Genomic DNA, 24679 nt, shown 5'->3' with positions numbered 1-24679 from the left:
TTGAAATATGCACGAGCTTCAATCTGCCTTTGATATTATGCTGCTTGGTTTAATTGTTCACTCTTGCTATATTGGAAGGTAACACAATATTTGGACTATGAAGACCCACGGAATCTTGCAGTTGGCAGCACTCATGAAATGACTCTCTCTGTTTTTGATGATGCAATTCCGTCACACACAGGTGAGAATTTTAAAAAGAACCCAAGTGTTTCTTAGCATGCCATGCCTTTTGCTCTTCTGACCATTTCCTCCTTTGAGATTCTTGTGTGGGGAATCCATCTTTTCTCTATGTCTTCTTAGGGTCCCCCCCCCAACTTGCCCCAACTTTAGGTTTGGAACCTTTGTTGTTGTTGATTAGTTGTTTAGTCATGTCCGACTCTTCGTGACCCCATGGATCAGAGCACACCAGGCACTCCTGTCTTCCACTACCTCCTGCAGTTTGGTCAAACTCATGCTGGTAGCTTTGGGAACACTGTCCAACTATCTAGTCCTCTGCCGTTCCCTTCTCCTTGTGCCCTCAATCTTTCCCAACATCAGGGTCTTTTCAGGGAGTCTTCTCTTCTCATGAGGTGGCCAAAGTATTGGAGTCTCAGCTTCATGAATTGTCCTTCCAGTGAGCACTCAGGGCTGATTTCCTTCAGAATGGAGAGGTTTGATCTTCTTGTAGTCCATGGGACTCTCAAGAGTCTCCTCCAGCACCATAATTCAAAAGCATAAATTCTTCAGCGATCAGCCTTCTTTATGGTCCAGCTCTCACTTCCATACATCACTACTGGGAAAACCATAGCTTTAACTATACAGACCTTTGTCAGCAAGGTGATGTCTCTGCTTTTTAAGATGCTGTCTAGGTTTGTCATTGCTTTTCTCCCAAGGAGCTGGCATCTATTAATTTCGTGACTGCTGTCACCATCTGCAGTGATCATGGAGCCCAAGAAAGTAAAATCTCTCACTAGGACCATGAAATAGTAAGTGGCACTTTTGAGGCCCACTCTGGGAATGAAATACTGGCCATAGCTTAGTATTTATTTATTATGACACCTGGATCCCATATATTGTCCAAGGAGCTCAAAGTGGTATATATGGTTCTCCCTTCTCCATCTTATTCTTGCAACAACCCTTTGCAGCACAGTGATTGGTTCATGGTCTCCCAGTTTGGATTGAATTATGGCATCCCAAGTCCTAGTCCAGCACTCTAACCAACACACTGGCTCCCTCTGACACAATGAAGACCTGGGCCTCTTGTTTCAATTTACTCTCCTGTTGGTTGTTTTCCTATTTGCTGTCAGCTGGGTGAATTCTCAGGTTAATACTTGGAAAATGCTGGTCTGCTTGTTCTTTTATTAGTAACTGCTACGATAATTGTGGAAGTCTTACCTGTCAATGAATTTGGGCCGGCATTTAGTAAAGCAGATTATGCGTTTGTTGTTCCTGAAACAGCTGGAGGTACGTCACAATATTTGATTGTTCCTTTTTAAAATTAAGTAAAATATATTAACCGCTTTGCCTTATAAAAAAAGCTCAGAGAAGCATACGAATAAAGACACAACAAATAAAGCAAAACTTGAGCATAGCACGGGAGCTGCTGTACTAAACTTGAACCAGAAGCTCAAAATAAAGAGAAATTAAGTCATAATGTGGCAGTGATCATTATACTGTGATAATTGTAACACTGTAATTATAAAATTATAAAAATTGTAGTTCTCTGTGTTAGTGTGTATGGTTTATTTTATTATTTTCTATTTCTTAAAAATTATACTCTTATTGTTTCTTGCTTATTATTAGTCGCCTTTGGAACTTAAAATTACATTGAAGGCATGGAATAGAAATTATGGGAAGGAAGGAAGGAAGGAAAGAAAGAAGGAAGGAAGGAAGGTTGTCACCTGCTCATAAGTATCCATAATTATTCACACTTTTACTGGCCTTGACTTGAAATTTGAACTGGATACCGTTGTCATTAGTCATATTTCTCCACCTAGGCTACCAATATTGTCATCTTTGACTGGAGGTAGCTCTCCAAGGTCTCAGGCAAAGGTCTTTTCTTTCACCAGCTACTAAATTGTTGCTAGCGGGAGATGTGGGGGATCAAACTTAGAGCCTTCTGTTTGCAGAGTTTGTGACCTGTGTGCCACTGAGCTATAGCAATGGGCATTGACTTGAATCAGTTGAGGGAGGGTGGAAATCAGGTAGGTGAAAATAAAAAAAAATACAGGAACATCACAATGCTATAACTTCCTTTATAGCAGTGCCCATAAAAAGGCCAAAAGAATGAGCTGCATTTATTTATTTTTTTGCATTAGTACAAAATTGCCTTGTATGGGGTCTTGGTAACTATATAATTTGAACACAATACAGCAATCTGAAATATTTAAAGTAATTTTCTCTGATGAAGTTTGACACATACACGGATCCGCTGCTGACAGCAGAAGAAAAAGGCACACACACACACATGAAATTAGTTTCCTTTTAACCACCACCTCCCCATCTTGTTTAAAAAGATCCGAAACAGCTTCATGATAAACGGAAAAGCTCAATCACATTGTGCCGGAAGCCACGAGGGAAATGCAATTCGCTTACAGTAGTTTTTCAAGGAGAAAAGTTGGCAGCCTTTCAGGAGCCCTCATAATGGCTCTATTTTAAACTCGAGCTTGAGAAGTGCTCAGGTTAGCTTTTTATGCTTTATTGAAAGGTTAATTTCATACCCACGTAAAAAAAGTATTGGCTTTCTATTATGTTTAACAGAGTTACAATGTGGAAATGAGAGAAACTCTTAGTACAGTGGTACCTCGGGTTAAGAACTTAATTCGTTCTGGAGGTCCATTCTTAACCTGAAACTGTTCTTAACCTGAAGTACCACTTTAGCTAATGGGGCCTCCTGCTGCTGCCATGCCGCCGGAGCACAATTTCTGTTCTCATCCTGAAGCAAAGTTCTTAACCCGAGGTACTATTTCTGGGTTAGGGGAGTCTGTAACCTAAAGCATCTGTAACCCGAGGTACCACTGTATGTATTTGTGCAATATGAGCTGCATTTTAAACCCGCTGTTGTGTTTTTTTGAGGGGAAAGGCTCAGTGGGAGAGCACCTGCTTGGCATGTGGAAGAGTAATTCACCATCATCTCCAGGTAGAATGGGAAGAGGCCTCTGACTGAAGCCATGGGCAGCTGCTGACAGTCAGTGTGTATACCGTACTCAATTAGGTGGACCCAGTGGCCTGATTCGGTATACAGTGGTACCTCGGGTTACATACGCTTCAGGTTACATACGCTTCAGGTTACAGACTCCGCTAACCCAGAAATAGTACCTCGGGTTAAGAACTTTGCTTCAGGATGAGAAAAGAAATTGTGCTCCGGCGGCGTGGCAGCAGTAGGAGGCCCCATTAGCTAAAGTGGTACCTCAGGTTAAGAGCAGTTTCAGGTTAAGAACGGACCTCCAGAATGAATTAAGTACTTAACCCGAGATACAACTGTAAGGCATATTCCTATGCTACACGCTTTGTTAGCAGAACCAAGGCCCAGTAGTGGACACCTTTTGTCTGACTGCAAAGGTTTCAGCTCAGGCTTCATAGACATAAAAGGTAGTGGAAACATTTCTTTTTTCCTCCTCTTCTGCTTTGCCCACACGTCATCCTTAAGTCCTGGGTCATTTTACAATTAAAACACAATATTATAGGCAGCTTCAAACAACTTACTATTCTAGAAATTAGGTGGGTACTGAGGTGCACCTCTTTGACCTGGCTTTTGATGCTTGAGGTGTGTATTCAGCATTTGCCGAAAGCTATATAATTAATAATAATAATAATAATAATAATAATAATAATAATAATATATTTATACCCCAACCATCTGACTGCGCTTCCCCAGCCACTTTGGGTGGCTTCCAGTAAAATATTAAAATACAATAATTCACCACTTCCTGGTTCCCTGTAACTTCGCTTCTCGCAGTGAGGGAACTGCCAGAAGGCCCTTGGCAGTCGCCGGTCTGAGCGATGGTATACTGGGCCGAGGCTGTTTAGGGCTTTAAAGGACAGCACCAACACTTTGAATTGTGCCCGGAAACATACTGGGAATTGTGACCTTCAAACGTATGTAATAAAGGTACCAGATGCATCTCTGTGGGGAATGAGTTCCACAATTTGGGGATTACCACAGAGAATACCCTTTCCCTGAGCTTCTGAGGCTGGTGCAACAACCAAAATGGCCCCCTCTGCTGATCTTAACACCTTAGAGTGAAGGAGGTGATTTTTTAGGTTTTGGGGGCCTAAGGCCTTTAGGGGTTGGAGCACTAATGTGAACACCTTGAATTGGGGCTGGAAATGAACTGGCAACTGGGGCAGCTGTTTTAAAACAGTTCACTAATAAACAGAACCACGTTAGCTAGTCACTACTTGGCGTCTGCTTGCTGCATTTACATGAACACTAGGCACGCTATTTCAGAAATCCCAAACGGTTTTAGGCTGGACTCATGTGGGTCTCGCCTATGGACCTCAGATTTTAATCGGTCAGCATCTCCTCCTGCCGTTGGTCTGGGCTCCTTTCAGTCTTATTATGTTCCATTGCTCTGAACATTTAAGAGGACACTGCGGGAAAAGGACAACGGCGGCAGCAACTTACTGAGATCTGATGCAGATGCTGCAAAGAGGCGGAGAGGTAGGATAGAAGGGAGGTAGGATAGAAGCCAGGGGCCAGAGCGGAGCTGATACAAAACATTTTGCAGCTTGAAAGACAAGCTGGAATTCCTCCCCATTCCATGTACGAAAGCTGTTTTGGCTGACAACTGAATCGTACTTCAGCACTGCAGATGGGATAGCATCCTCCATGGCACCTGAGGAAACAGAGCAGTTTAGGGAGGCCAGGACAGGCGACAAAGCATACGCAAATGTGTCCTCCAACAGAGGGTTTAGGAGGAAGAGCCAGACAGCTGCTGGTCTGATGGTATGGCCAGAGCCAAATGCAACAGCCAAGGGTGGGGGGACAACTTAAGTCCATCTTTTACCCAAGCCATTGAATCTGAACCCACAGTTGCTTAATCCGACCTCAATTCCTGTTAGGGAATACAAATATTATCCTGGAAGTCCTTGTTTTGTGAGATTTTAGGGCTATGTATTAAGGAGTACACTATATGCGGCCTAGGACCCACGTACCTACAGGACCGCCTCTCCTGGTATGCCCCGCGGAGGACCTTAAGGTCCACAAGTGACAACATTTTGGAGGTCCCGGGTCGCAAGGTCATTAGATTGGTCTCAACTAGGCCAGGGCCTTTTCAGTACTGGCCCCGACTTGGTTGAACCCTCTGTCACAAGAGACTAGGGCCCTGTGGGACTTGACATCTTTCCGCAGGGCCTTGACATCTTTCTGCCTGGCCTTTGGTTTGGACTCAGTCTGACCTTTATGTTTCCCTCCCCTTACGGTCTTGACTTATCGGCTACTTTAAAATGCTGCATTCTAAATTCCATTTTAACCTGTATTTTAAATTGTTTTCCCCCCCTCTCTCTTTCCATTATTATGTCTTTACTGTGGTTTTATTGGTGTTTGCCGTCCTGAGCCCGGCTCTGGCCGTGGAGGGCGGGGGTATAAATAAATTTATTATTATTATTATTATTATTATTATTATTATTATTATTATTATTATATAAATTAACAGCACTGATCTCCATATTTAGCGACACGTGGATCCTTCCTCTTCGCCCACCACTCACCTTTGAGTTCTCTCCTTTGCCTGTAAACAAAATGCCACGCAACTAGTTCGGGGGAAGATGCACCCCTAGAGTCTTTTGTAGAGAAAAGAAATCCAATTGGAGAAGAATTTAATGGTCAATTACGCCGCAGTCTCATCCCAACAGCGATAAATGCAGCTTATGCCTTGTACTCATTGTGAGGTAATTAAGGAGCTCCTGTTTGTGTCATTTTTGCCCTGTTATATGGCTAAATAAGAAGGGATTGCTAATAAGCCTTACAAAGGCAGCACAGTAATAGGCTCATTTTCTGAGCGCTCGGCTTTCACTGTTGAAAAAGGAGAGGGCTCCACTTAGTCACTACTACATTAATTCCAGGTAAATGAAATCGAGTCTGAAAATTAGCACTTGTAAAACACCACTGTCTTCTTACAGCTCACCATAAAGTTGGACAAGTAACCGCCACAGATGAAGACTACCCATCAGACTGTGTGACCTATAGAATAGGCCATGGAGGCATTTTTTACCCCGTTGAGATATTCTGGTTGGATCCAGTGTCTGGAGTGATAGAACTGATAACAGAACCAGACTACGAATCTGTCCAGCAGTACAAACTGATCATTGAAGCTGTTGACTGTGATCTGTTTCATCCCAGAACTGCTAGTACTGTAGTAAGTCTGAGTTAACAATTTTTCTTATGAACATTATCCAGCCAGTTCTTTTAACTTTCCTTTCTATAGTAGCTGAATTATTGGCAACCGGTCCATTAGAATGGGAAAATCAAAGGCAGGCGGGTGTCATGCAAACCGTTTTATTTCATAGGGTACCATTGTAAAGAAATTCTTGTGCCTTTGCCACACCATTTTAAGAACTCCCAAGGTAGGCCTCGCCTTTGTTTTCACTGCTTCTTCCAAGTCAAACCATCAACATGACCGAAGAGCAAAACTCGCATATCACATACCCCAAAGGAATTTATTTAATGGCTAGACATGTAGTGCTGAGCAGTAAAAGTAGCATTTCTTTTAGAAAAGAAGGAAAGGTAAATTAAACTCTGGAATTCTCTGCCACAAAATATGGCAATGGCCACCAATTCAGATATCTTTTCAAGGTGGATTGGATTGAGACAACAGTTTCAGGGCTCCCACAGGCATCTGGTAGGCCCCTGTGAGAAAAGGATGCTGGACTTATGTTCTTATCACAAATTATGGGCTGTTGGAAAGAATTCAACACAAGGGGTGTTTTTTTACGTGGTAGCTCCACGTAATCATATGAAGCTCTGTCTTGAAAAGGAGGCAAGGAAGTCATAGACGAAGAATGATAATGTCAAAAAATGGAAGGCCATCTTAAAGGGTTGCAGAGGGTAGAGGCAGATGCAAGGGGGGGGGCAAGGGAACAGATGAAACAACTAAGAGTAGGGAAGGAAGGATTACCTAGTGAGTGATATGGAGACAATTACACAAAGATCACTAGATCTTACCACCAAAAAGCTCTTTGCAGTAATCTCGTCTGGCATCCTGTGAAGCAGAAGTAACCAGAAAACAACTCAGAAGAGCACTAGCCCCATCTTGCTGGTAAAGGTGTCTATCCCATGTGGATTAGTGGAGGACGAGAAGGTGCCACCTTTCTTTTTTAAAAAAATCATTTTTATTGCTTTTCCAATAAAAAACATCCAATTAATATATCCAATCATAATACTCTAATTAAAATAAAAAACTAAAATAAAAAAGACCAAATTATAGTCCAAATTATAATTATTAATTTTTCGAAGCTCCCCACGGTCTGGATCTCTGAAGCATATCTCCACATCTCAGTTCTGCCTCTCCTTGCTGTTTCCATATTTTCCACATCTCGATTGTGACGCTTTATAATTCTCCGTCTCTGGGTCCACGATTCTCAATCATGTCAAACATCCGTCGAGTACAGCTTTATTAGTATATATTTTTCCAACTGTCTTTTTATCAGTGTAGTTTCCTCTGACTCCATTCCAATCCGGGATGTTGTCCAAGTCTGTTATCTGAAGTTTTAATGGCACAGGAACTCCCAATCATTAATTGTCCAAACCTTCCTTTATAGCTTTATTGAATCAGTACCTTCCAAATTAAATTGTTAGGCAAAACTGTTTGCAATATTACAATGTAGATAAACTGTATTCCATAAATATCACTCATTTCGCGATCGATCAGCCTTTGGAGACCGCACTCTCCCCCCTCCGGGCCCTAGAGGGGGGGCTGCTAGACACCACTTAGCCGAGAAGGGGCCACCTTTCAAAAGCACCCTGTGGCTGTGTGCCAAGCATCAAGTCAGACCAGGAAAGCTCTGAACTCTGGAAATACAAAAAGCTCCATTTGGGGCTAGGGTTCTCAGTGGGTCTTGAGGAAAGAGACATATTGGAATCGACACCCCAAATTGCAGCATACTTTATATACTGGGCCATGAGGGCCTTCAGTATAAAAACACGAGTATATCAGAAATGAGAAAAGACCTCCCCTTCCTCATCTAGAGAGGAAGGTGTGGCTCTATATGCCAGTCCCCCTTTCTGTCATGCAAAGTCATGACGGTTAGCACTGGATGTCCTGGTCACAGCTGGGGTCAGCTGGAATCATAGAATCATAGAATCATAGAATCATAGAATCATAGAATCATAGAGTTGGAAGAGACCACAAGGGCCATCGAGTCCAACCCCCTGCCAAGCAGGAAACACCATCAGAGCACTCCTGACATATGGTTGTCAAGCCTCTGCTTAAAGACCTCCAAAGAAGGAGACTCCACCACACTCCCTGGCAGCAAATTCCACTGTCGAACAGCTCTTACTGTCAGGAAGTTCTTCCTAATGTTTAGGTGGAATCTTCTTTCTTGTAGTTTGGATCCATTGCTCCGTGTCCGCTTCTCTGGAGCAGCAGAAAACAACCTTTCTCCCTCCTCTATGTGACATCCTTTTATATATTTGAACATGGCTATCATATCCCCCCTTAACCTCCTCTTCTCCAGGCTAAACATGCCCAGCTCCCTTAGCCGTTCCTCATAAGGCATCGTTTCCAGGCCTTTGACCATTTTGGTTGCCCTCCTCTGGACACGTTCCAGTTTGTCAGTGTCCTTCTTGAACTGTGGTGCCCAGAACTGGACACAGTACTCCAGGTGAGGTCTGACCAGAGCAGAATACAGTGGCACTATAACTTCCCTTGATCTAGATGCTATACTCCTATTGATGCAGCCCAGAATTGCATTGGCTTTTTTAGCTGCCGCGTCACACTGTTGGCTCATGTCAAGTTTGTGGTCAACCAAGACTCCTAGATCCTTTTCACATGTACTGCTCTCAAGCCAGGTGTCACCCATCTTGTATTTGTGCCTCTCATTTTTTTTGCCCAAGTGCAATACTTTACATTTCTCCCTGTTAAAATTCATCTTGTTTGTTTTGGCCCAGTTCTCTAATCTGTCAAGATCGTTTTGAAGTGTGATCCTGTCCTCTGGGGTGTTAGCCACCCCTCCCAGTTTGGTGTCATCTGCAAATTTGATCAGGATGCCCTTGAGTCCATCATCCAAGTCGTTGATAAAGATGTTGAATAAGACCGGGCCCAAGACAGAACCCTGTGGCACCCCACTAGTCACTCTTCTCCAGGATGAAGAGGAACCATTGATGAGCACCCTTTGGGTTCGGTCAGCCAGCCAGTTACAAATCCACTGAGTGGTAGCATAGTCAAGACCGCATTTTACCAGCTTCTTTACAAGAATATCATGGGGCACCTTGTCAAATGCCTTGCTGAAATCAAGGTAGGCTACATCCACTGCATTCCCTTCATCTACCAGGCTTGTAATTCTGTCAAAAAACGAGATCAGGTTCGTCTGACATGACTTATTTTTCAGAAATCCATGCTGACTATTGGTGATCACAGCATTCCTTTCTAGGTGCTCACAGATTGTTTGCTTGATGATCTGCTCCAGAATCTTCCCTGGTATTGATGTCAGAGCTGCTGGCTGTTGCAACGGATGCACCGCAAGCAAACGGCTCATCTGTTGAGCATGTCTCTGTACAACTGTTCTGGCCCTAGCTGCTGGGAACATTTTAATTAACACCTACAAGCATAGGATTACTGTAACACAGAAAGCTCATTCATTGATTATAAATTACAAGCTTGCAGCGTTTTCTTCTGTAACACTAGGGTGTAATAATGATAGGTACAACAGAATATATATTTTCAAGAGGGGTGGGGGCATGTGGAACACATAACAGCAGATCGTGCCCAAGCCAAAGAATCTGTTCTCGTTGGTTTTCCATTTCTCCCTGTAATAATAATAATAATAATAATAATAATAATAATAATAATAATAATAATAATCCAGATGCACTGCTCCTGCGATCATCACAAAGTAGTTAGATTTGTAACTTAAATTTAATGACCTGATTTTGGTGATTTGGATTAATCCCACAGAAGTCAAGGAGGCTAAAATCAGCATAGCGAAAGAGCAGAACAGATTGCATAAATCCAAGAAAACAATTGCTTGCAGTGGGACACATTAAGCCAGCTGGTAGTATAGTGGCCCAACAAAGCTCAAATGAATGATGTCGCAGACTGCCCAAAAGAGGTGTGTCAAGTACCTGGCAAGCCAGAATACATGGCTTGCTGGGCCTCTTTTGGCTTGGCAGGGTACAAAAACCAAAGAAGTATTTTACTGGGTGGGGAAAGAAAGTGTCTTAGAAGCTTTTACAGTGGTACCTTGGGTTACATACGCTTCAGGTTACAGACTCCACTAGCCCAGAAATAGTACCTCGGGTTAAGAACTTTGCTTCAGGATGAGAACAGAAATCGGGCTCTGGCGGTGCGGCGGCAGCAGGAGGCCCCATTAGCTAAAGTGGTGCTTCAGGTTAACAACAGTTCCTCCAGAACGAATTAAGTACATAACCAGAGGTACCACTATACTCTCCTTACCTACACAAATGCATCTTTTTTTTCTGGTGGAGAGGCAACAGTGATTAAAGTACACAGACTTAGGCTGCAATTAGTCTGCTCCAACAGGAGATGAAGCTGTAACCTGCCGTGTACAAAATGCCTCTTGCTGTTTCTCTGTCCTTATTTGATCAGAGCAGCTTCGTCTCTGACTTCTGGAGAGCAGGTTTCTGCTTAAGCAATGCCCTGTTGCTTGTGGACTTTTGTTGCAGTGATTTAAAAAACGATTTGAAAAATTCAGCTGCACTGATTTTCTCAGCAGCAGTAGCACTTTGCTAACGCTCTCTGTCTCCTACATGCTGCTACAAAGCAGATAAGCTAATTACAGGTGTCATGGGCCCTGAGGGCAAATGGAGTTCAGTCAGCCAAGCAGAGACCTGGCCCTAGGGTGATCTAGAAGTGCAGAGGCGAAGCGACCAGAATAGGTGTCAAATACAGGTGCTCAGTTAACACCAAAACTTCACCTTGGGACAAATGTATACGTCTGTGCTGCATTTTTTAAAATTAACATCCCCTCCCCAAGTGTAATGTATCAGAGGAATGCAGGAAGCTGATATATATCAGCTTGGACTTTTCATCCATATGGCACACCCTCCAACAGTTCTCTGATGAAAATAGGAATGTCCTATACAACAACAGAGGGACGCAGGTGGCGCTGTGGGTAAAAGCCTCAGTGCCTATGACTTGCCGATCAAAAGGTCGCCGGTTCGAATCCCCGCGGCGGGGTGCGCTCCCGTCTTTCGGTCCCAGCGCCTGCCAACCTAGCAGTTCGAAAGCACCCCCGGGTGCAAGTAGATAAATAGGGACTGCTTACTGGCGGGAAGGTAGACGGCGTTTCCGTGTGCGGCTCTGGCTCGCCAGAGCAGCGATGTCACGCTGGCCACGTGACCCGGAAGTGTCTCCGGACAGCGCTGGCCCCCGGCCTCTTAAGTGAGATGGGCGCACAACCCTAGAGTCGGACACGACTGGCCCGTACGGGCAGGGGTACCTTTACCGTTATAAAACAACAACAACTTTTATACTGGTCCATCTGACTGGGTTGCCCCAGCCACTCTGGGCGGCTTCCAACATATAGAAAAACATAATAAAACATTAAACATTTTAAAACTTCTCTATACTGGGCTGCCTTCAGATGGCTTGGGGGCTTGGATAACGCCATACCCTCCAACATTTCTCCGATTAAAATAGGGATGTCCTAAGGAGAAGCGGGACATTCTGGGGTCAAATCAGAAACTGGGACGGCTTCTGTCCATTGGGAAAATAGGGACACTTGGAGGGGCTGATATGGATCCCTGTACTGTCTACTCGGGCTGGCAGCAACTCTCTGGAAACTCAGGGAGAAACTCTTTTCCATCACTTGGAGTGGGCAGGACTTCAGATACAGGACACCTTCAGGAGGACTGTTCTTTGTAAAACAGGACACCTGGCCAACCCATTTGGAAGAGCAGCTGCCCCACATGAACATGTGGGAAGGGTCCCTGAAATACCTCTTTGGCTGTGTCTCCTTGTCCACAGTGGCTCTGGAATATTAAATGAATGCATCCAATCTGTGAGAGAAGCAGCATGCTCCTGTCCCCTGAATCTCCCATATTATGCATTGATAAGGACTGCTGTTTTCTGCACCTGTAGACTTGCTAGTGAGTGCCTATTAGGTGGTACAGAGAGCTTTCCTCATCCTTTAGCCCACAGGGGCTCATTATGCAACCGGATCTCAGTTCTTCAGGGTTTCCAAGTCAGAAGATTCTGTTTCAGACTGGCTGGAGCTCCAGCATCTTTCATTTTAAGCCTGGAATAAATATAATTACTTAAAAAAAAAACTGCTAAGAGCCATGCCTTACTATTTCAAATGCTATTGTCTCCTTCTTGCACAAGTAGATCAAGGAAGAGTGCTGCTACTTTTGGTTTTCCTTTGCTTGCAAACAACTGGAAAATACCATTACTGCTGTTCAGCCCCCACACCAGTAGGGGAATAGCTTCCTGAAGCAATTCTCTTTGAGAATTATTAAAGCAGTTTTCCCGAGGTGGAGGCAAGCCAGTGACTATATTTCACAAAGGCATTATGCCTCTGAAGCCCAGTTGATGGGGGCAAAAATGCAGCTGAGCTCATGTCCAGCTTTCAGGCTTCCTGGTGGCCACTGGGAGAACAGGATGCTGGACTAGATTGGTCCAGAAGACTCTTCTTGTGCATCTTAATTTTCTAGTGTGCTTCTCTGTGTTGCCCGGAGGGGGGGGGGCATTGTTACAGTGTTTCTCATCCAAATGCTGTTCTGAGACATGAGCTTACTGAGATTACTCATGAATGTTTCAGGTGGGAAACCATTCATCATCTCTGAGGCAAGTAACCCTTAGGCTGAGTCTGGCATTTCCAGCTTGCTTGGTGTTTTGATCTTTTCTGTGTAAATGAACATTGCCGATTCCCCTGCCTCCCACCCTTTGGTTTATAATATGTGAGTAGAACCTGCAACAGAATCGAGGTGCAAAACACCAAACCTCACCACTGCCTCCCTCTCCCCATCCCCAGTAAACAGCAGCAGCATGGGTGATGGGAGGTATTATTACTATTATTATTTCTATATATTTATTTAATTATTAATAATAATCTATAGGGACGTGGGTGGTGCTGTGGTCTAAACCACTGAGCCTAGGGCTTGCCGATCAGAAGGTCAGCGGTTCGAATCCCCGTGACGGGGTGAGCTCCCATTGTTTGGTCCTAGCTCCTGCCCACCTAGCAGTTCGAAAGCACGTCAAAGTGCAAGTAGATAAATAGGTACAGCTCCAGCAGGAAGGTAAACGGCTTTTCCATGCACTGCTCTGGATCACTAGAAGCGGCTTAGTCATGCTGGCCACAAGACCTGGAAGCTGTCTGTGGACAAACACCAGCTCCCTTAGAGCGAGATGAGCACGCAACCCCAGAGTCGTCCGTGACTGGACCTAATGGTCAGGGGCACCTTTACCTTTTTAAATATCTATACTGTCATTCATCCAAGGACCACAGTGTGGTTTACAATATAAAAAACACAAAAACACAAAGCATACTCACAAACAAAAGCAATACCCCCCCCCCCAGTTTAAAAGGCCATAGATTGATTAATTAGCCAAAGGCCTGGGAGAAGAGGAATGTTTTTGCCTGGTGCCAAGAGATACGTAATGAAGGCACCAGGCGAGCCTCCCTGGGGAGAGCATTCCACAAGTGGGGAGCCACCACAGAAAAGGCCCCGTCCTCATGTTGCCACCCTCTGGACCTCTCGTGGAGGGCCTCAGGCATTGATTGCAGGGTCTGGGTTGGTTCATATGGGGAGAGGCATTACAGTGAGCCCCACTCCTGCTACTGCCTTGACAGACTCATCCTCCCTGAATCATCTCATTCCTTTTTATCTCCTCTGAGCAAGTAGACACCGCTATGTCTTGTGACAGTCTTTCTTCCAGGGCGTTAGATCCTGTTAGCAACAGTAGATGAGCCATGCCCCTTCAGCACTCTTCTGCAGGCCCCTTTTGTCTATGATTCTCTTGATTTGCTGTTGTTTCTTTTAATAGGTGACAATAGATATCAGAGAAGAGAATGATGAAGCCCCTCTATGCACACCCCTTACCTATAGAGCAACAGTGCTTGACAGTACCTCCCCTGGAACAAATATAAACAGCTTTCGGCTTACCTGCCACGATAGAGACTCTGCTGATACTTCAATGCGGTTTGAGATTGTTTCCGGTAAAAGTTCTGGCATCACGAAATGTCTCCTTTTGATGTGGAACAACACTTTCCAAACCTCGTTGGGCTTAGCTAGGGTTGCAGTCTCCACCCTAACCACCAAACGGAGAGGCTCTGTGCTTTGAAGAGCTGTGCGTGAGTCATGCAGGAATGCAATAAGTGAAACCTTTTCTGGCATGGATATGTGGTGGTGGGAGAAGAAACATCATTTGTTGATTTCTGGGTTATGGATGGTTAAGGGCATAGGTTCTCGGGCTTCATAAACTCATGGCTTTCCTCAAAGAATCCCGGAAACTGTAGTTCACCCTTCACAGAGCTACAGCTCCCAGCACCATTTAAGAAACTACGGTTCCCAGGATTCTTGCTGGGTGGGGGTGTCGTGCTTTAAATGTTTGGTGTGTACACAGGATTAGTTCCATGAAATTGTAGTACACTGTAATGCCTCTCAGGCCATCGTAACCCCTGACACTCTCAAGAGGGAAGAACAATTCCCTGCCCCTGCAAGCCTAGTTTGTACCTTTGTTTGACTTCTGCTTTTCAAATGTGCATCTTTTATGAATATTCATTTGAAAAGGAACCATTATTATCATCATTCTTAAAATCAATGCTTTCCTGAATTTTGCGTATTTCGAAAGAGAAAGCACATATATACAGACAAAAGAAAATAATTAAAAGGTACTATTATTGCCATTGGTGATACCACTAAAAGTGCATTCATTGTAAACCTTTTTGTATAAAAATACACCCGAGATAAGATAAAATTTAGAGGCATTTAGAGGCATTCTAATCTCTCTTTCTGTTCTTCACACAAAGGAAATGGTGGTAACCATTTTGGTTTTGACCCAATTCGAGGGTCCAGTTCACCGCAACTGATTGTGAAAAGCCCTTTTGACTTTGAAGATAGAATGGACATGCAGACCCAGTATCATCTTGTGGTTCACATTATAGATGACAACTTGTACAATAACTCTGTCTCCAAAGCTATGACAGGAACAGTCCTGATAGATGTTTCTGTGGTTAGAACCAGGACTCCTCCTCCAACAACGCCATATTTTGATGTAAGTAGTACTTTGTGTTTATCAAAGACCAATTGAAACAAATGGGTAGCCAATAGGAAAAAATGCTACTCATTGGTGAGAAACCCATGGCTGTCTTGTCTTCTTTGGCAATCACTCTTAGCCGAGTAAGATTGTTTTCCATAAACACAGTTTTAACAGTGAGTCCCTAAGTGACTGTGGAGGCCAGTTCTGGATCCACCAGTCCTTCCACAGTGGGGAGATAGGTTTCCGGGTGGGATGTTGACCACGGTGAGGGTTTGCCAAATGTGCCTTCCTCTTAGCACATTTCTCCCTTGCGTCCTGAGTTCGAGTGTCTTCAAAGTTCATGACACCTTTGGCAAAGGTTGTTCTCCAAGTGGAGCACTTGCAGGCCAGTGTTTATACTACATTTTAATTTTTTTTTGCCTTGAAACAGTTTTTAAACCTCTTTTGTTTACCACCAGCATTATCCTTTTCATTTCTAAGTTTGCTTTGGAAGTTGATAATCAGGCATCTGAACAACGTGATCAGTCCAACAGAGTTGATGTTGAAGAATTGTTGCTTTGACACTGGTGATCTTTGCTTCTTCCAGTACACTGGCATTAGTTCGCCTGTCTTCCCAAGTGATATGTAAATTTTTTTCAGAGACACGTTTGATGGAATCTTTTGAGTAGTTGGAGATGGTGTTTATAAGTGGCCCATGTTTCACAAACATACAGTTTCATCCAACTCAATGGTGTAACGTTGGAAAGTGTCTATACTTTCACCTGGGCAGTTATCTTTCCTAGGGGCCAATACTGATGCCAAAATCCAGCATCGCCTGTGAATGCAGCTTTCTCCCAATTGAAGTGCAGAGTGTTTGAGGACCGGGACATTCGCAAGGAAACCAAAATGCTTGTTTACAAAGCTATTGGACTACCAGCCTGTGGCTGTACAAATACTGTTAGACTACAAAATCCCATCATTCCTGACCACTGGCCCTGCTGGCTGCGGTTTATAGGAGCTGTAGTTCAACAACATCTATGGAGTCATAGGTTCCTCATCCTTATTTTAGAGTAAGGGTGAATTGCAAGTGGCCCCTGAACATTGCAACTCAACTAACTTACCCAGGACTCAGCTACACTCAGTCAGTCGTTGTAACTCCATTGTAAAGATGTGGCACCAGATGGCACTGTAGAACACAAAATTTGTCTATGCGATTCCACATAGGGTTTTTTCTTTTGCTATAACAATCTAATTTAGGACTTAATTATAGCATTCCCACCCCCCGTGTGTAGATCCAGCCCCAAAGTCAGTTTACTAAAATGAATGGCCATGACTAACTTAGGTCCATTAATTTCAATGAATCTACTATGAGTAGAAACTACTCAAATCCAACCCCCTGCCTTCCCGTAGCACTTTTCTTTGAATTACTGATATTCTAAGAAATCCAAAAAATAAAGGGCCTGGGTCTCATTGTTCAGAAGACTGAATTAGTTACAGAAGATGCAGTTAACAAACTTTCTTTCCTTGGGGTAGGGGGGGTGCATGGGGGAGTGAAGGATATGTTTGTTTTAAAGATAACAAGTCAAACTCTTTCTGCTTTTGCAATCCCCGCCTGGCAAGTGCAGGTGTGGGGAACAACTCAAATTGACTCTTCCTTCTTATTAAAAGTCAGGAGGCTGTTCAGAGCCACTCAATATCCTGGCTGTCAGCCACACTTACGGCTTTGTTCAGCGAATGCAACAGAGAGCCCACAGCAAGATGACTATAGTGGAGATGGAGGGGACACTTTTGCCCCAGCGTCGGCCTCAGACAGGCTGCCAAATCTCGTGAAAGGACAGCCTTGAATACTTCTGTTTATTTGGTTGCTAACTTGAGCATAAAATTAAAAAGGAATGTATTCCTTAATTGGTTAAAAGCAGAATGTAGAAATCCCAGAGGGGGATTAGCTGTAGAATGGCCAAATTGGATGTAACCTCCTTGAGTTTTCAGCCCTTTGGGAGTTGTCAATTTTTAGCAGTGTTTGGCACAATGGCTTTGAACAAACTTTGTTAAAGGTCTTTATCAAACACCATTCAGGACTAGTGATGTTGGTACTATGCTTGAATTCCAAGAGGACTCCCCCAACCCACCCGCCCACCTGAAATCATTTAGCAGCTGCCCAGACTTTCAGTCTGGTCCCCTGACTCTACCTTTCCCCCAATATTCCTTTTTGTGGCCTTGCTGGCTATGCCACAATAGGAAGGCACAACTCTCTTGGCTGCACATGTTAGGTACACCCCTCCGCCTATCTATAAAGGCTAGGGGTGGAGGAGAAAGCTCATCCAGTTTCTATGCAAACCTGGCTAATTCACATTTCCTGAACTGATACATGAACCAAAAGGCAGCTATCCTTCAGAATTTGTGCTTCTCCAAATATTGTAGCGCAGAAAATGCAAAGATAAATGCTTACATTTTGAAAAGCGCAGACAAAAAAAAAATGTATATATAAGTCAAAATAACACAAAATATCATTGTACTAGGGGAAATCAGGCACAAAAATGTGTTTTCCTGTGAACTTGAAAATAATAATTTTGAAGTGATGAAGGAATGGGGGCAAACTCAATTTAGGATTTGGGGGGGAAATGAGATATTCGAAGAAGCCAAAAATGACATATCCATCCATCCCTAGTGAAGGCTGCACTAGGCCAGTGGACTGGGGGAGTTTGCTCATGCAATCAGTAAGTGCTCTTAATTCTGCATACCTTATTTGTAGGCTTGGGATGTGAGCTGGGGGAGTGAGGCAGAAAAAAATAAATCTGTACAGCATAATAATAATAATAATAATAATAATAATAATAATAATAATAATTTAGACCCTGCCCATCTGGCTGGGTTTCCCCAGCCACTCTGGGTGGCTACCAACCAAATATTAAAAACACAATACAGCATTAAACATTAAAAACTTCCCTGAACAGGGCTGCCGTCAGATGTCTTTTAAAAGTAAGATAGTTGTTTATTTCCTTGGCATCTGATGGGAGGGCATTCCACAGGGTAGGCACCAGTACCGTGAAGGCCCTCAGCCTGGTTCCCTGTAACCTCACTTCTCGCAGGCTGAATGATGGTGGTGGAGATGCTCCTTCAGGTATACAGGACCAAGGCCGTTTAGGGCTTTAAAGGTCAACACCAACACTTTGAATTGTGCATCAACAACAATGCCTTCGTTTCTGCAGTGTCTTTATATACACATTTTATTGCATGTTCCTCATGACTTGAAATCCCATTCTTGGGGTAGATTATCCTATTTAAACACTCCTGACATGTCATTTTTGTGTTCTGAATAGTTTCCCACCTCCAGGCACATTCTTTTAGTTAGTTTTAATCACACTTCCCCAGAGCCATACTACAGTGTCTTGTGTTGTTGTTGAGATTTAGCTTGGATTTCCCATGCACTGCATCAAAACTAAAATGGTTTCAGAGATTCCTCTCTCTCTCTCTCTCTCTCTCTCTCTCTCTCTCTCTCTCCCTCCCTCTCTCCCTCTCTCCCTCTCTCCCTCTCTCCCTCTCCCTCCCTCCCTCCCCATACAGCCAAAGAAAGGTCTGACCATTGTATACACGTCAGTCAACACATTCCGTTCTGATAATTGGTATGTTCCATTCATCTTCACACTGGCGGCAATTATGGCTGTTGGATTGCTTGCTTGGTGGTTTTTTCTGATATGGAAATATGGCGGGTGTAAGGAAGCATGTCTGAAACAGAGGACCAAAACTCCCAGGGAAATAAAAAGGTATGTCTTTTGACATAATGGCCAGAATCCAAAGAATGAAAATCTGTGGAAACCTGTGAAGGACAGGAAGATTGTGCATACAATTAGAGTTGGGATCCTTTGTGGCAGTTTTCTATGGGAAATCGGGGGGAGTGGGGGGCGGAGGTCTTTAATACCAGTCTCATAGCCTCCCTTGTTGTGCTACCATTTCCCACCTCAGACAGACTTCCATAAGCCAATCTGGTAAGTTGATTCAAGGACCTGAACTTTCAGCCGCCAGTGAAAATAAATGCTGGGTCACATTTTGATCCACCTGCTGCAAGCATCTGTGAGAATTGATGCCTTATGTTCTATATACATGGAAGTAAAAGTATTTGCAATATGTCTTACTCCTATTAAATGTCTTTCTGTTACAGAATAAAGAAATATAGTTTAGGTAAGTCCTTCTGTGGAACTATAAATACTGTTGCTATAATGTGTGTTTTTTTGTTATATCCATATAATGGATAATATGTGTGTCTGTGTTCATTGATTTTATTCCCATAAGTAAAAGGACTTTTATTGTTGATACAGGAACCCAGAAAGAAAACATGGAAGTGATAACAGTAAGTAGTATTGTGACACTGGTTGAAAAATGACACAACCGGTAAAGAATTTTATTATGAAAGTTCACAATAATTAAATAAGTATACCCATTTTTGCTATGAGGTCCAAGTCCAGTCAAATTTGACTATGGGGTGCAACACTCATCTCAGCTTTCAGGCTGAGTGAGCTGGCGTTTGTCTGCAGAGAGCCAGTGTGGTGTAGTGGTTAAGAGCGGTAGTCTCGTAATCTGGGGAACCGGGTTCGTGTCTCCGCTCCTCCACATGCAGCTGCTGGGCCAGTCACGCTTTCAGCCCCACTCACCTCACAGAGTGCTTGTTGTGGGGGAGGAAGGGAAAGGAGAATGTTAGCCTCTTTGAGACTCCTTAAAGGGAGTGAAAGGCGGGATATCAAATCCAAACTCCTCCTCCTCCTCCTCTTCTTCTTCTTCTTCTTCTTCTTCTTCTTCTTCACAGCTTTTCTGGGTCATGTGGCCAGCACGACTAAGCCGCTTCTGGCGTATGAGACGCCATGATGAGTGCCGGAGCATACAGAAAGGCCATTTACATTTCCGCCGCAGTGCTACCTATTTATCTACTTGCACTGGTGTGCTTTCGAACTGCTAGGTTGGCAGGATCTGGGACGGAGCAACACGAGCTCACCCCATTGCACGGATTTGCACTGCTGACCTTAAGATCAGCAAGCCCAAGAGGCTCAATGGTTTAGATCACATCGCCACCCGTGTCCCAGTAAAGAAAATATATATACAGTGGTACCTCGGGTTACATACGCTTCAGGTTACATATGCTTCAGGTTACAGATTCCGCTAACCCAGAAATATTACCTCGGGTTAAGAAATTTGCTTCAGGATGAGAACAGAAATTGTGCTCCGGCGGCGTGGCGGTGGGGGGAGGCCCCATTAGCTAAAATGGTGCTTCAGGTTAAGAACAGTTTCAGGTTAAGAACGGACCTCTGGAACGAATTAAGTACTTAACCCGAGGTACCACTGTAGAGAGAGCCATCACTTCCATTAAAGCAAACGTGGAAAGTCTGCATCAGCCCCAGGCAGCATGGCCAATGGTTGACTATTATGAGAGTAGAGCTAAATAAGCAAATATTCCCCCTCCCTTTGACTTCCCCACCCAAAAGTCTGGTATCAGGCTGTTGCAAATCAGCGGTGGGTGTGTCCAGCATCTTCCTCCAGGGATGGTCCAGCATCTCTCCTCTTCCTTCAGTGGAAATCAGCATCAAGGCAAAGAAGGGTGCTGGTTCAAAACTTTTACCTGCTTTGCAGTTGGTCTGGCTGCTGCTTCTCTCCTGCTGCTGGTGCTGGTGAGGTACTGATGTTAATGGAAACCAAGTCATTTCTTAATTATGATGTTTATGAAACTTGACTGCTATTGTTTTCACTTCAGGAAACCTCCACCCATGAAACTGTGTTCAATGGAGAAGCCAAAGATCCAGGTAATATATCCTGCCTAGGAGGAATGTGGGGAGCGTTCACGCGACACACCGACACACTGGCGTGTCGCGACACACAGTTTGGAAAGCTCTGATATAAGGAAACACACTAACACAGAGAGATCCAGCCTGTATAGCAAATCTGTTTCCTTTTCCGGAGCTCAACTGTACCAATCTGGTCAGTATTTGAGGAGTAAGATGATTTGCAGCAATCATTTACACATGCCTTCTATGGGTTGTATGGAAATACCTTTCACAAAATCCTTTCACAGTAGATGGTGCCACCAGGCCTCCTGGACCTCACTTATTCGTACTTCAGTACTTCGTATTCAACAGCTACTACCTATGATGACTGTGTTCTTTTCCCACTCTGAATACCAGTTACTGGGAATTACAAAGGAAGGACCCTACTTGTGGGCTTCTCATAAATAGCTCAGACAGTAGAGCATGGGACTCTTAATCTGAGGGCCATGAGTTCGAGCCCCACGATGTTCAAAAGATTCCTACATTGCAAGGGGTTGGACTGGATAACCCTCATGGTCCCTTCCAACTCTAGGTTTCTATGATTTGGTTGGCCAATGTGAGAACTGGATGCTGGACTACATGGGATTTAGGTTTCATAAAGCAAGGCCCTTCTGATATTTTTCATCAATATGAAGCAAAATTTTCAGAAATGAAACTAACTTTGCATTCATTCTACTCATAGGTAATAATGCAACATTGCACCATTTTTCTTTTCTTCCTTAGTCACAGGAAATCTCTATCAGTATAACAGCAAAACAGGAGCAAGAAAGTGGAAGGTCCCTCAAGAACCCATCTGAAACAATCTGGATCTCACAAGCATATCTTCGGAGTCTCAGAGTCTCTCTCCTGAAAAGAACATGCCGATGAAATTCCCTAAAGATCCGTAACGTCTTCAGCCTTTAAAGCCAATCATTTAATCACAACCGATCTATTTCTCTACTAGTCTTCAGCGGGAAGATGGATTTAGTATCAAGGAGTGGGGTTCAGATGGACTTTTGAATATGGATGAAAAGAAATGTTTTCAGAATGAAGCCATGTTTGTTTTTGAAGGCTGTTGAGACATGGGCTCTCTCCTTGGTATGACACGATACAATATCGTTGTATCACCCTGCATCCCTAAGCAGCTGCCGAAAGTAGTAGAGCGAAGCCAGGGAAGCCCACAATACAAGGACACCATGTCATGAGTTTTGTATTATGAAATTATGGTAGGGAACATTTTTAAGCCTGAGGTCCACATTCACTCTTGGGCAACTTTCCAGGGGGCAGATCCAGAGCCAAAAGTGGTCAGGGCAACATATTACACATCTGTCTCCTCTACCTAGGCAAACAAGAGGCATTATCAGAGTGCAAGGACTCATTCTGGGCAGGCAAAAAACACTCAAACAGGACGTAGGGCTATGTAGGATCTGGTACCACCCCATTTCTAGCTCATTCATATAGTGCTAAACCCTGATTTAGTATTATGTGCTCATAGCCAACATGTAGATCTGGCATGAATTTGACTAAGGATGCACATAGTCCAATAGCTCTCCAATATCTTTGCTCCTGATATCCTTTTTCTGGGGATGTTAGAAGTTTATACGGCTCCAACTTGTGATCTACCATTGAGCTATAGCCATTTTCCAGCTGAAAGGCAATTTCTTGATTGTACTACTACTCCTGGTTTTTGTATATCTAATTAGGATCCATGAAACTTTGAAAAGGGCCTACATTTTGCTATGATTTCCCTGGGCATCTGAGTGCTTTATAAATCAACAATGTCTAATCCAATAACTCTGATATGAAAATGGCATTTAATCATTTTTTAATTTTTAAAAAAGAAAATTTGATCAATTGCTTTCTTTGTATTGAGGTTTATTAAAAAGAGGAAAAAGAGGAATGGGGAAAACCAATTCCCTTAGAAGTTTAATTTACTTATTACCTATTGATCTGGAGGCCTCTATAGGTTGGATATTGGAGCTGTAAGCAAATGTTTTGACTACATCTCCATAGTGACAGCAGTGACAGCAATCAATTCTAGGTGGCCCTATCTTGGATCATCAATAATGTTGGTTTAAACCATTAACAATTTTTTTTTGTTTAAAATCTGGACACACTGAAAAGATTGTCAGGATGAAATATCAGGATGCTTGTTGCTGCTCTGAAATATCAACTATGTTTCCTTAGCTAGATAAATTTTTCACATTCGCTCAACCTTTTTCATGGGCTCTAAATTCATCTTGAAATTTGACTGAGGAAGCAATGCTGATCAAAACTAGAGCTGGTGGAAAAGAGTGATTTAACCAAAAAATATATATCATGGAACTGAGTCATTACAGAAGGAATAGTTTCATTGAATCACACCCCCCCCACCATTTTGTTTCACCAATTCATTCCACTGATTCATCAGTATATTTTATGGGGAGCAACTGCCATTGAACTCAATGGGGTGACATGCTGCTGCTGTTTTTTGTTTTTAAAAAGATGACTAATAGCAGTAGATGGCCCTGAATCCTATTTGGACCATGGTGAAATGAAGATTTTTAAAAACTTAGCTGGAAACCACACAAAGAGTTTTGATGCGTTTCTTAACGTTGCTACAATTCCTAGTCCATCACCTTCCCCTCTGATTATGTGCTTTTATTATGACATTTGGATCCCTGACAAAAGGAATGAAATTAAAAAGAAGAAATTGGATGCCAAAAATTGCAAGGGGGTATATTTCTCTTTTTATTTTCCAGCACAGATTGCTGATGATTTCTCTAGGTGGCTCCATTTAATTTGTTTATCTATATCACATTGTGCTATAACATTGTGAAAACTAAAACCTGTTTGGATTGAGCAGGGGAATCCTGATTGGTATCACATACCAAGGCTCTTCAAAATCTGGTTTCTATGCGTATCTAGGAAGTTTGGAATTATTAAATTTGCACCTACTGCCTCTTCCCATCACTGAAAAAGACAATACGTGAAGAAGGTAGAGAAACAAGTAAGCAGAATGCATGTGCACTTTTTTGGAAATTTGCAGCAAATTCACAGGAGCCCATCGATACAACCCTCTGATTTACTGGGCTTCCTTGAAATGCAATTGTTTTTGGATGAGTGACTCTCAATGCATCTCATTAGTTAAGGCTGTCCAATAAACGAGGCCTTAATATTCATGGAGTTTGTGACAGGCACTCATCATTGTCATCCTCGTGCCTGGGAAGCGATGGGCAGCCACACTGGGGAAATCTATATGCAGCTACAGAAAGAGACTAATTTCACTTATTGATTGGTTATGCCAGGTGACTTGTTAGAGGTTAATTTGACAAAGGAAAATAATTTGCACAGCCTTCATCTTAGGCACATTTCTTTGTTTGCAAGAGATGAAACGATGAATTGCCAGCAAATGAACAGGATCCTTTTCCCTACTCCCACTGTCCTGGTGCTGGGAAGCCTCCACCATGGTGCTTAGTGGTCCAGGTTGAGGCCAGTTACAGTTGTTGTAGCACTTCCTTGCTTTCCCTCCATTGGAAGGACCCCTTGGCCATGCTCATAACAAAGTAGCAT

At 43.3% G+C, this 24679-nt stretch overlaps 1 protein-coding gene across 1 annotated transcript in view; it reads left to right on the top strand.

Annotated features, from left to right (window-relative positions):
• LOC310670469 (cadherin-related family member 3-like) overlaps positions 1 to 24288 on the top strand; it is a 44631-nt gene extending 20343 nt beyond the window's left edge. Inside the window, exons 8-17 of the mRNA XM_083425874.1 lie at positions 79 to 181; positions 1345 to 1443; positions 6103 to 6338; positions 14145 to 14316; positions 15130 to 15374; positions 18903 to 19102; positions 19498 to 19517; positions 19655 to 19686; positions 21079 to 21127; positions 21872 to 24288. Coding sequence (XP_083282000.1) covers positions 79 to 181; positions 1345 to 1443; positions 6103 to 6338; positions 14145 to 14316; positions 15130 to 15374; positions 18903 to 19102; positions 19498 to 19517; positions 19655 to 19686; positions 21079 to 21127; positions 21872 to 21945 — 1230 coding nt within the window. The 3' untranslated portion in view covers positions 21946 to 24288. The remainder of the gene's footprint in view (positions 1 to 78; positions 182 to 1344; positions 1444 to 6102; positions 6339 to 14144; positions 14317 to 15129; positions 15375 to 18902; positions 19103 to 19497; positions 19518 to 19654; positions 19687 to 21078; positions 21128 to 21871) is intronic.
• Positions 24289 to 24679: the final 391 nt, after the last annotated feature.

Source organism: Podarcis tiliguerta (genome assembly GCF_965153285.1).
Source record: "Podarcis tiliguerta genome assembly, chromosome: 2".
Taxonomy (NCBI): domain Eukaryota; kingdom Metazoa; phylum Chordata; class Lepidosauria; order Squamata; family Lacertidae; genus Podarcis; species Podarcis tiliguerta.
This window is presented reverse-complemented; position numbering and strand designations above follow the sequence as displayed.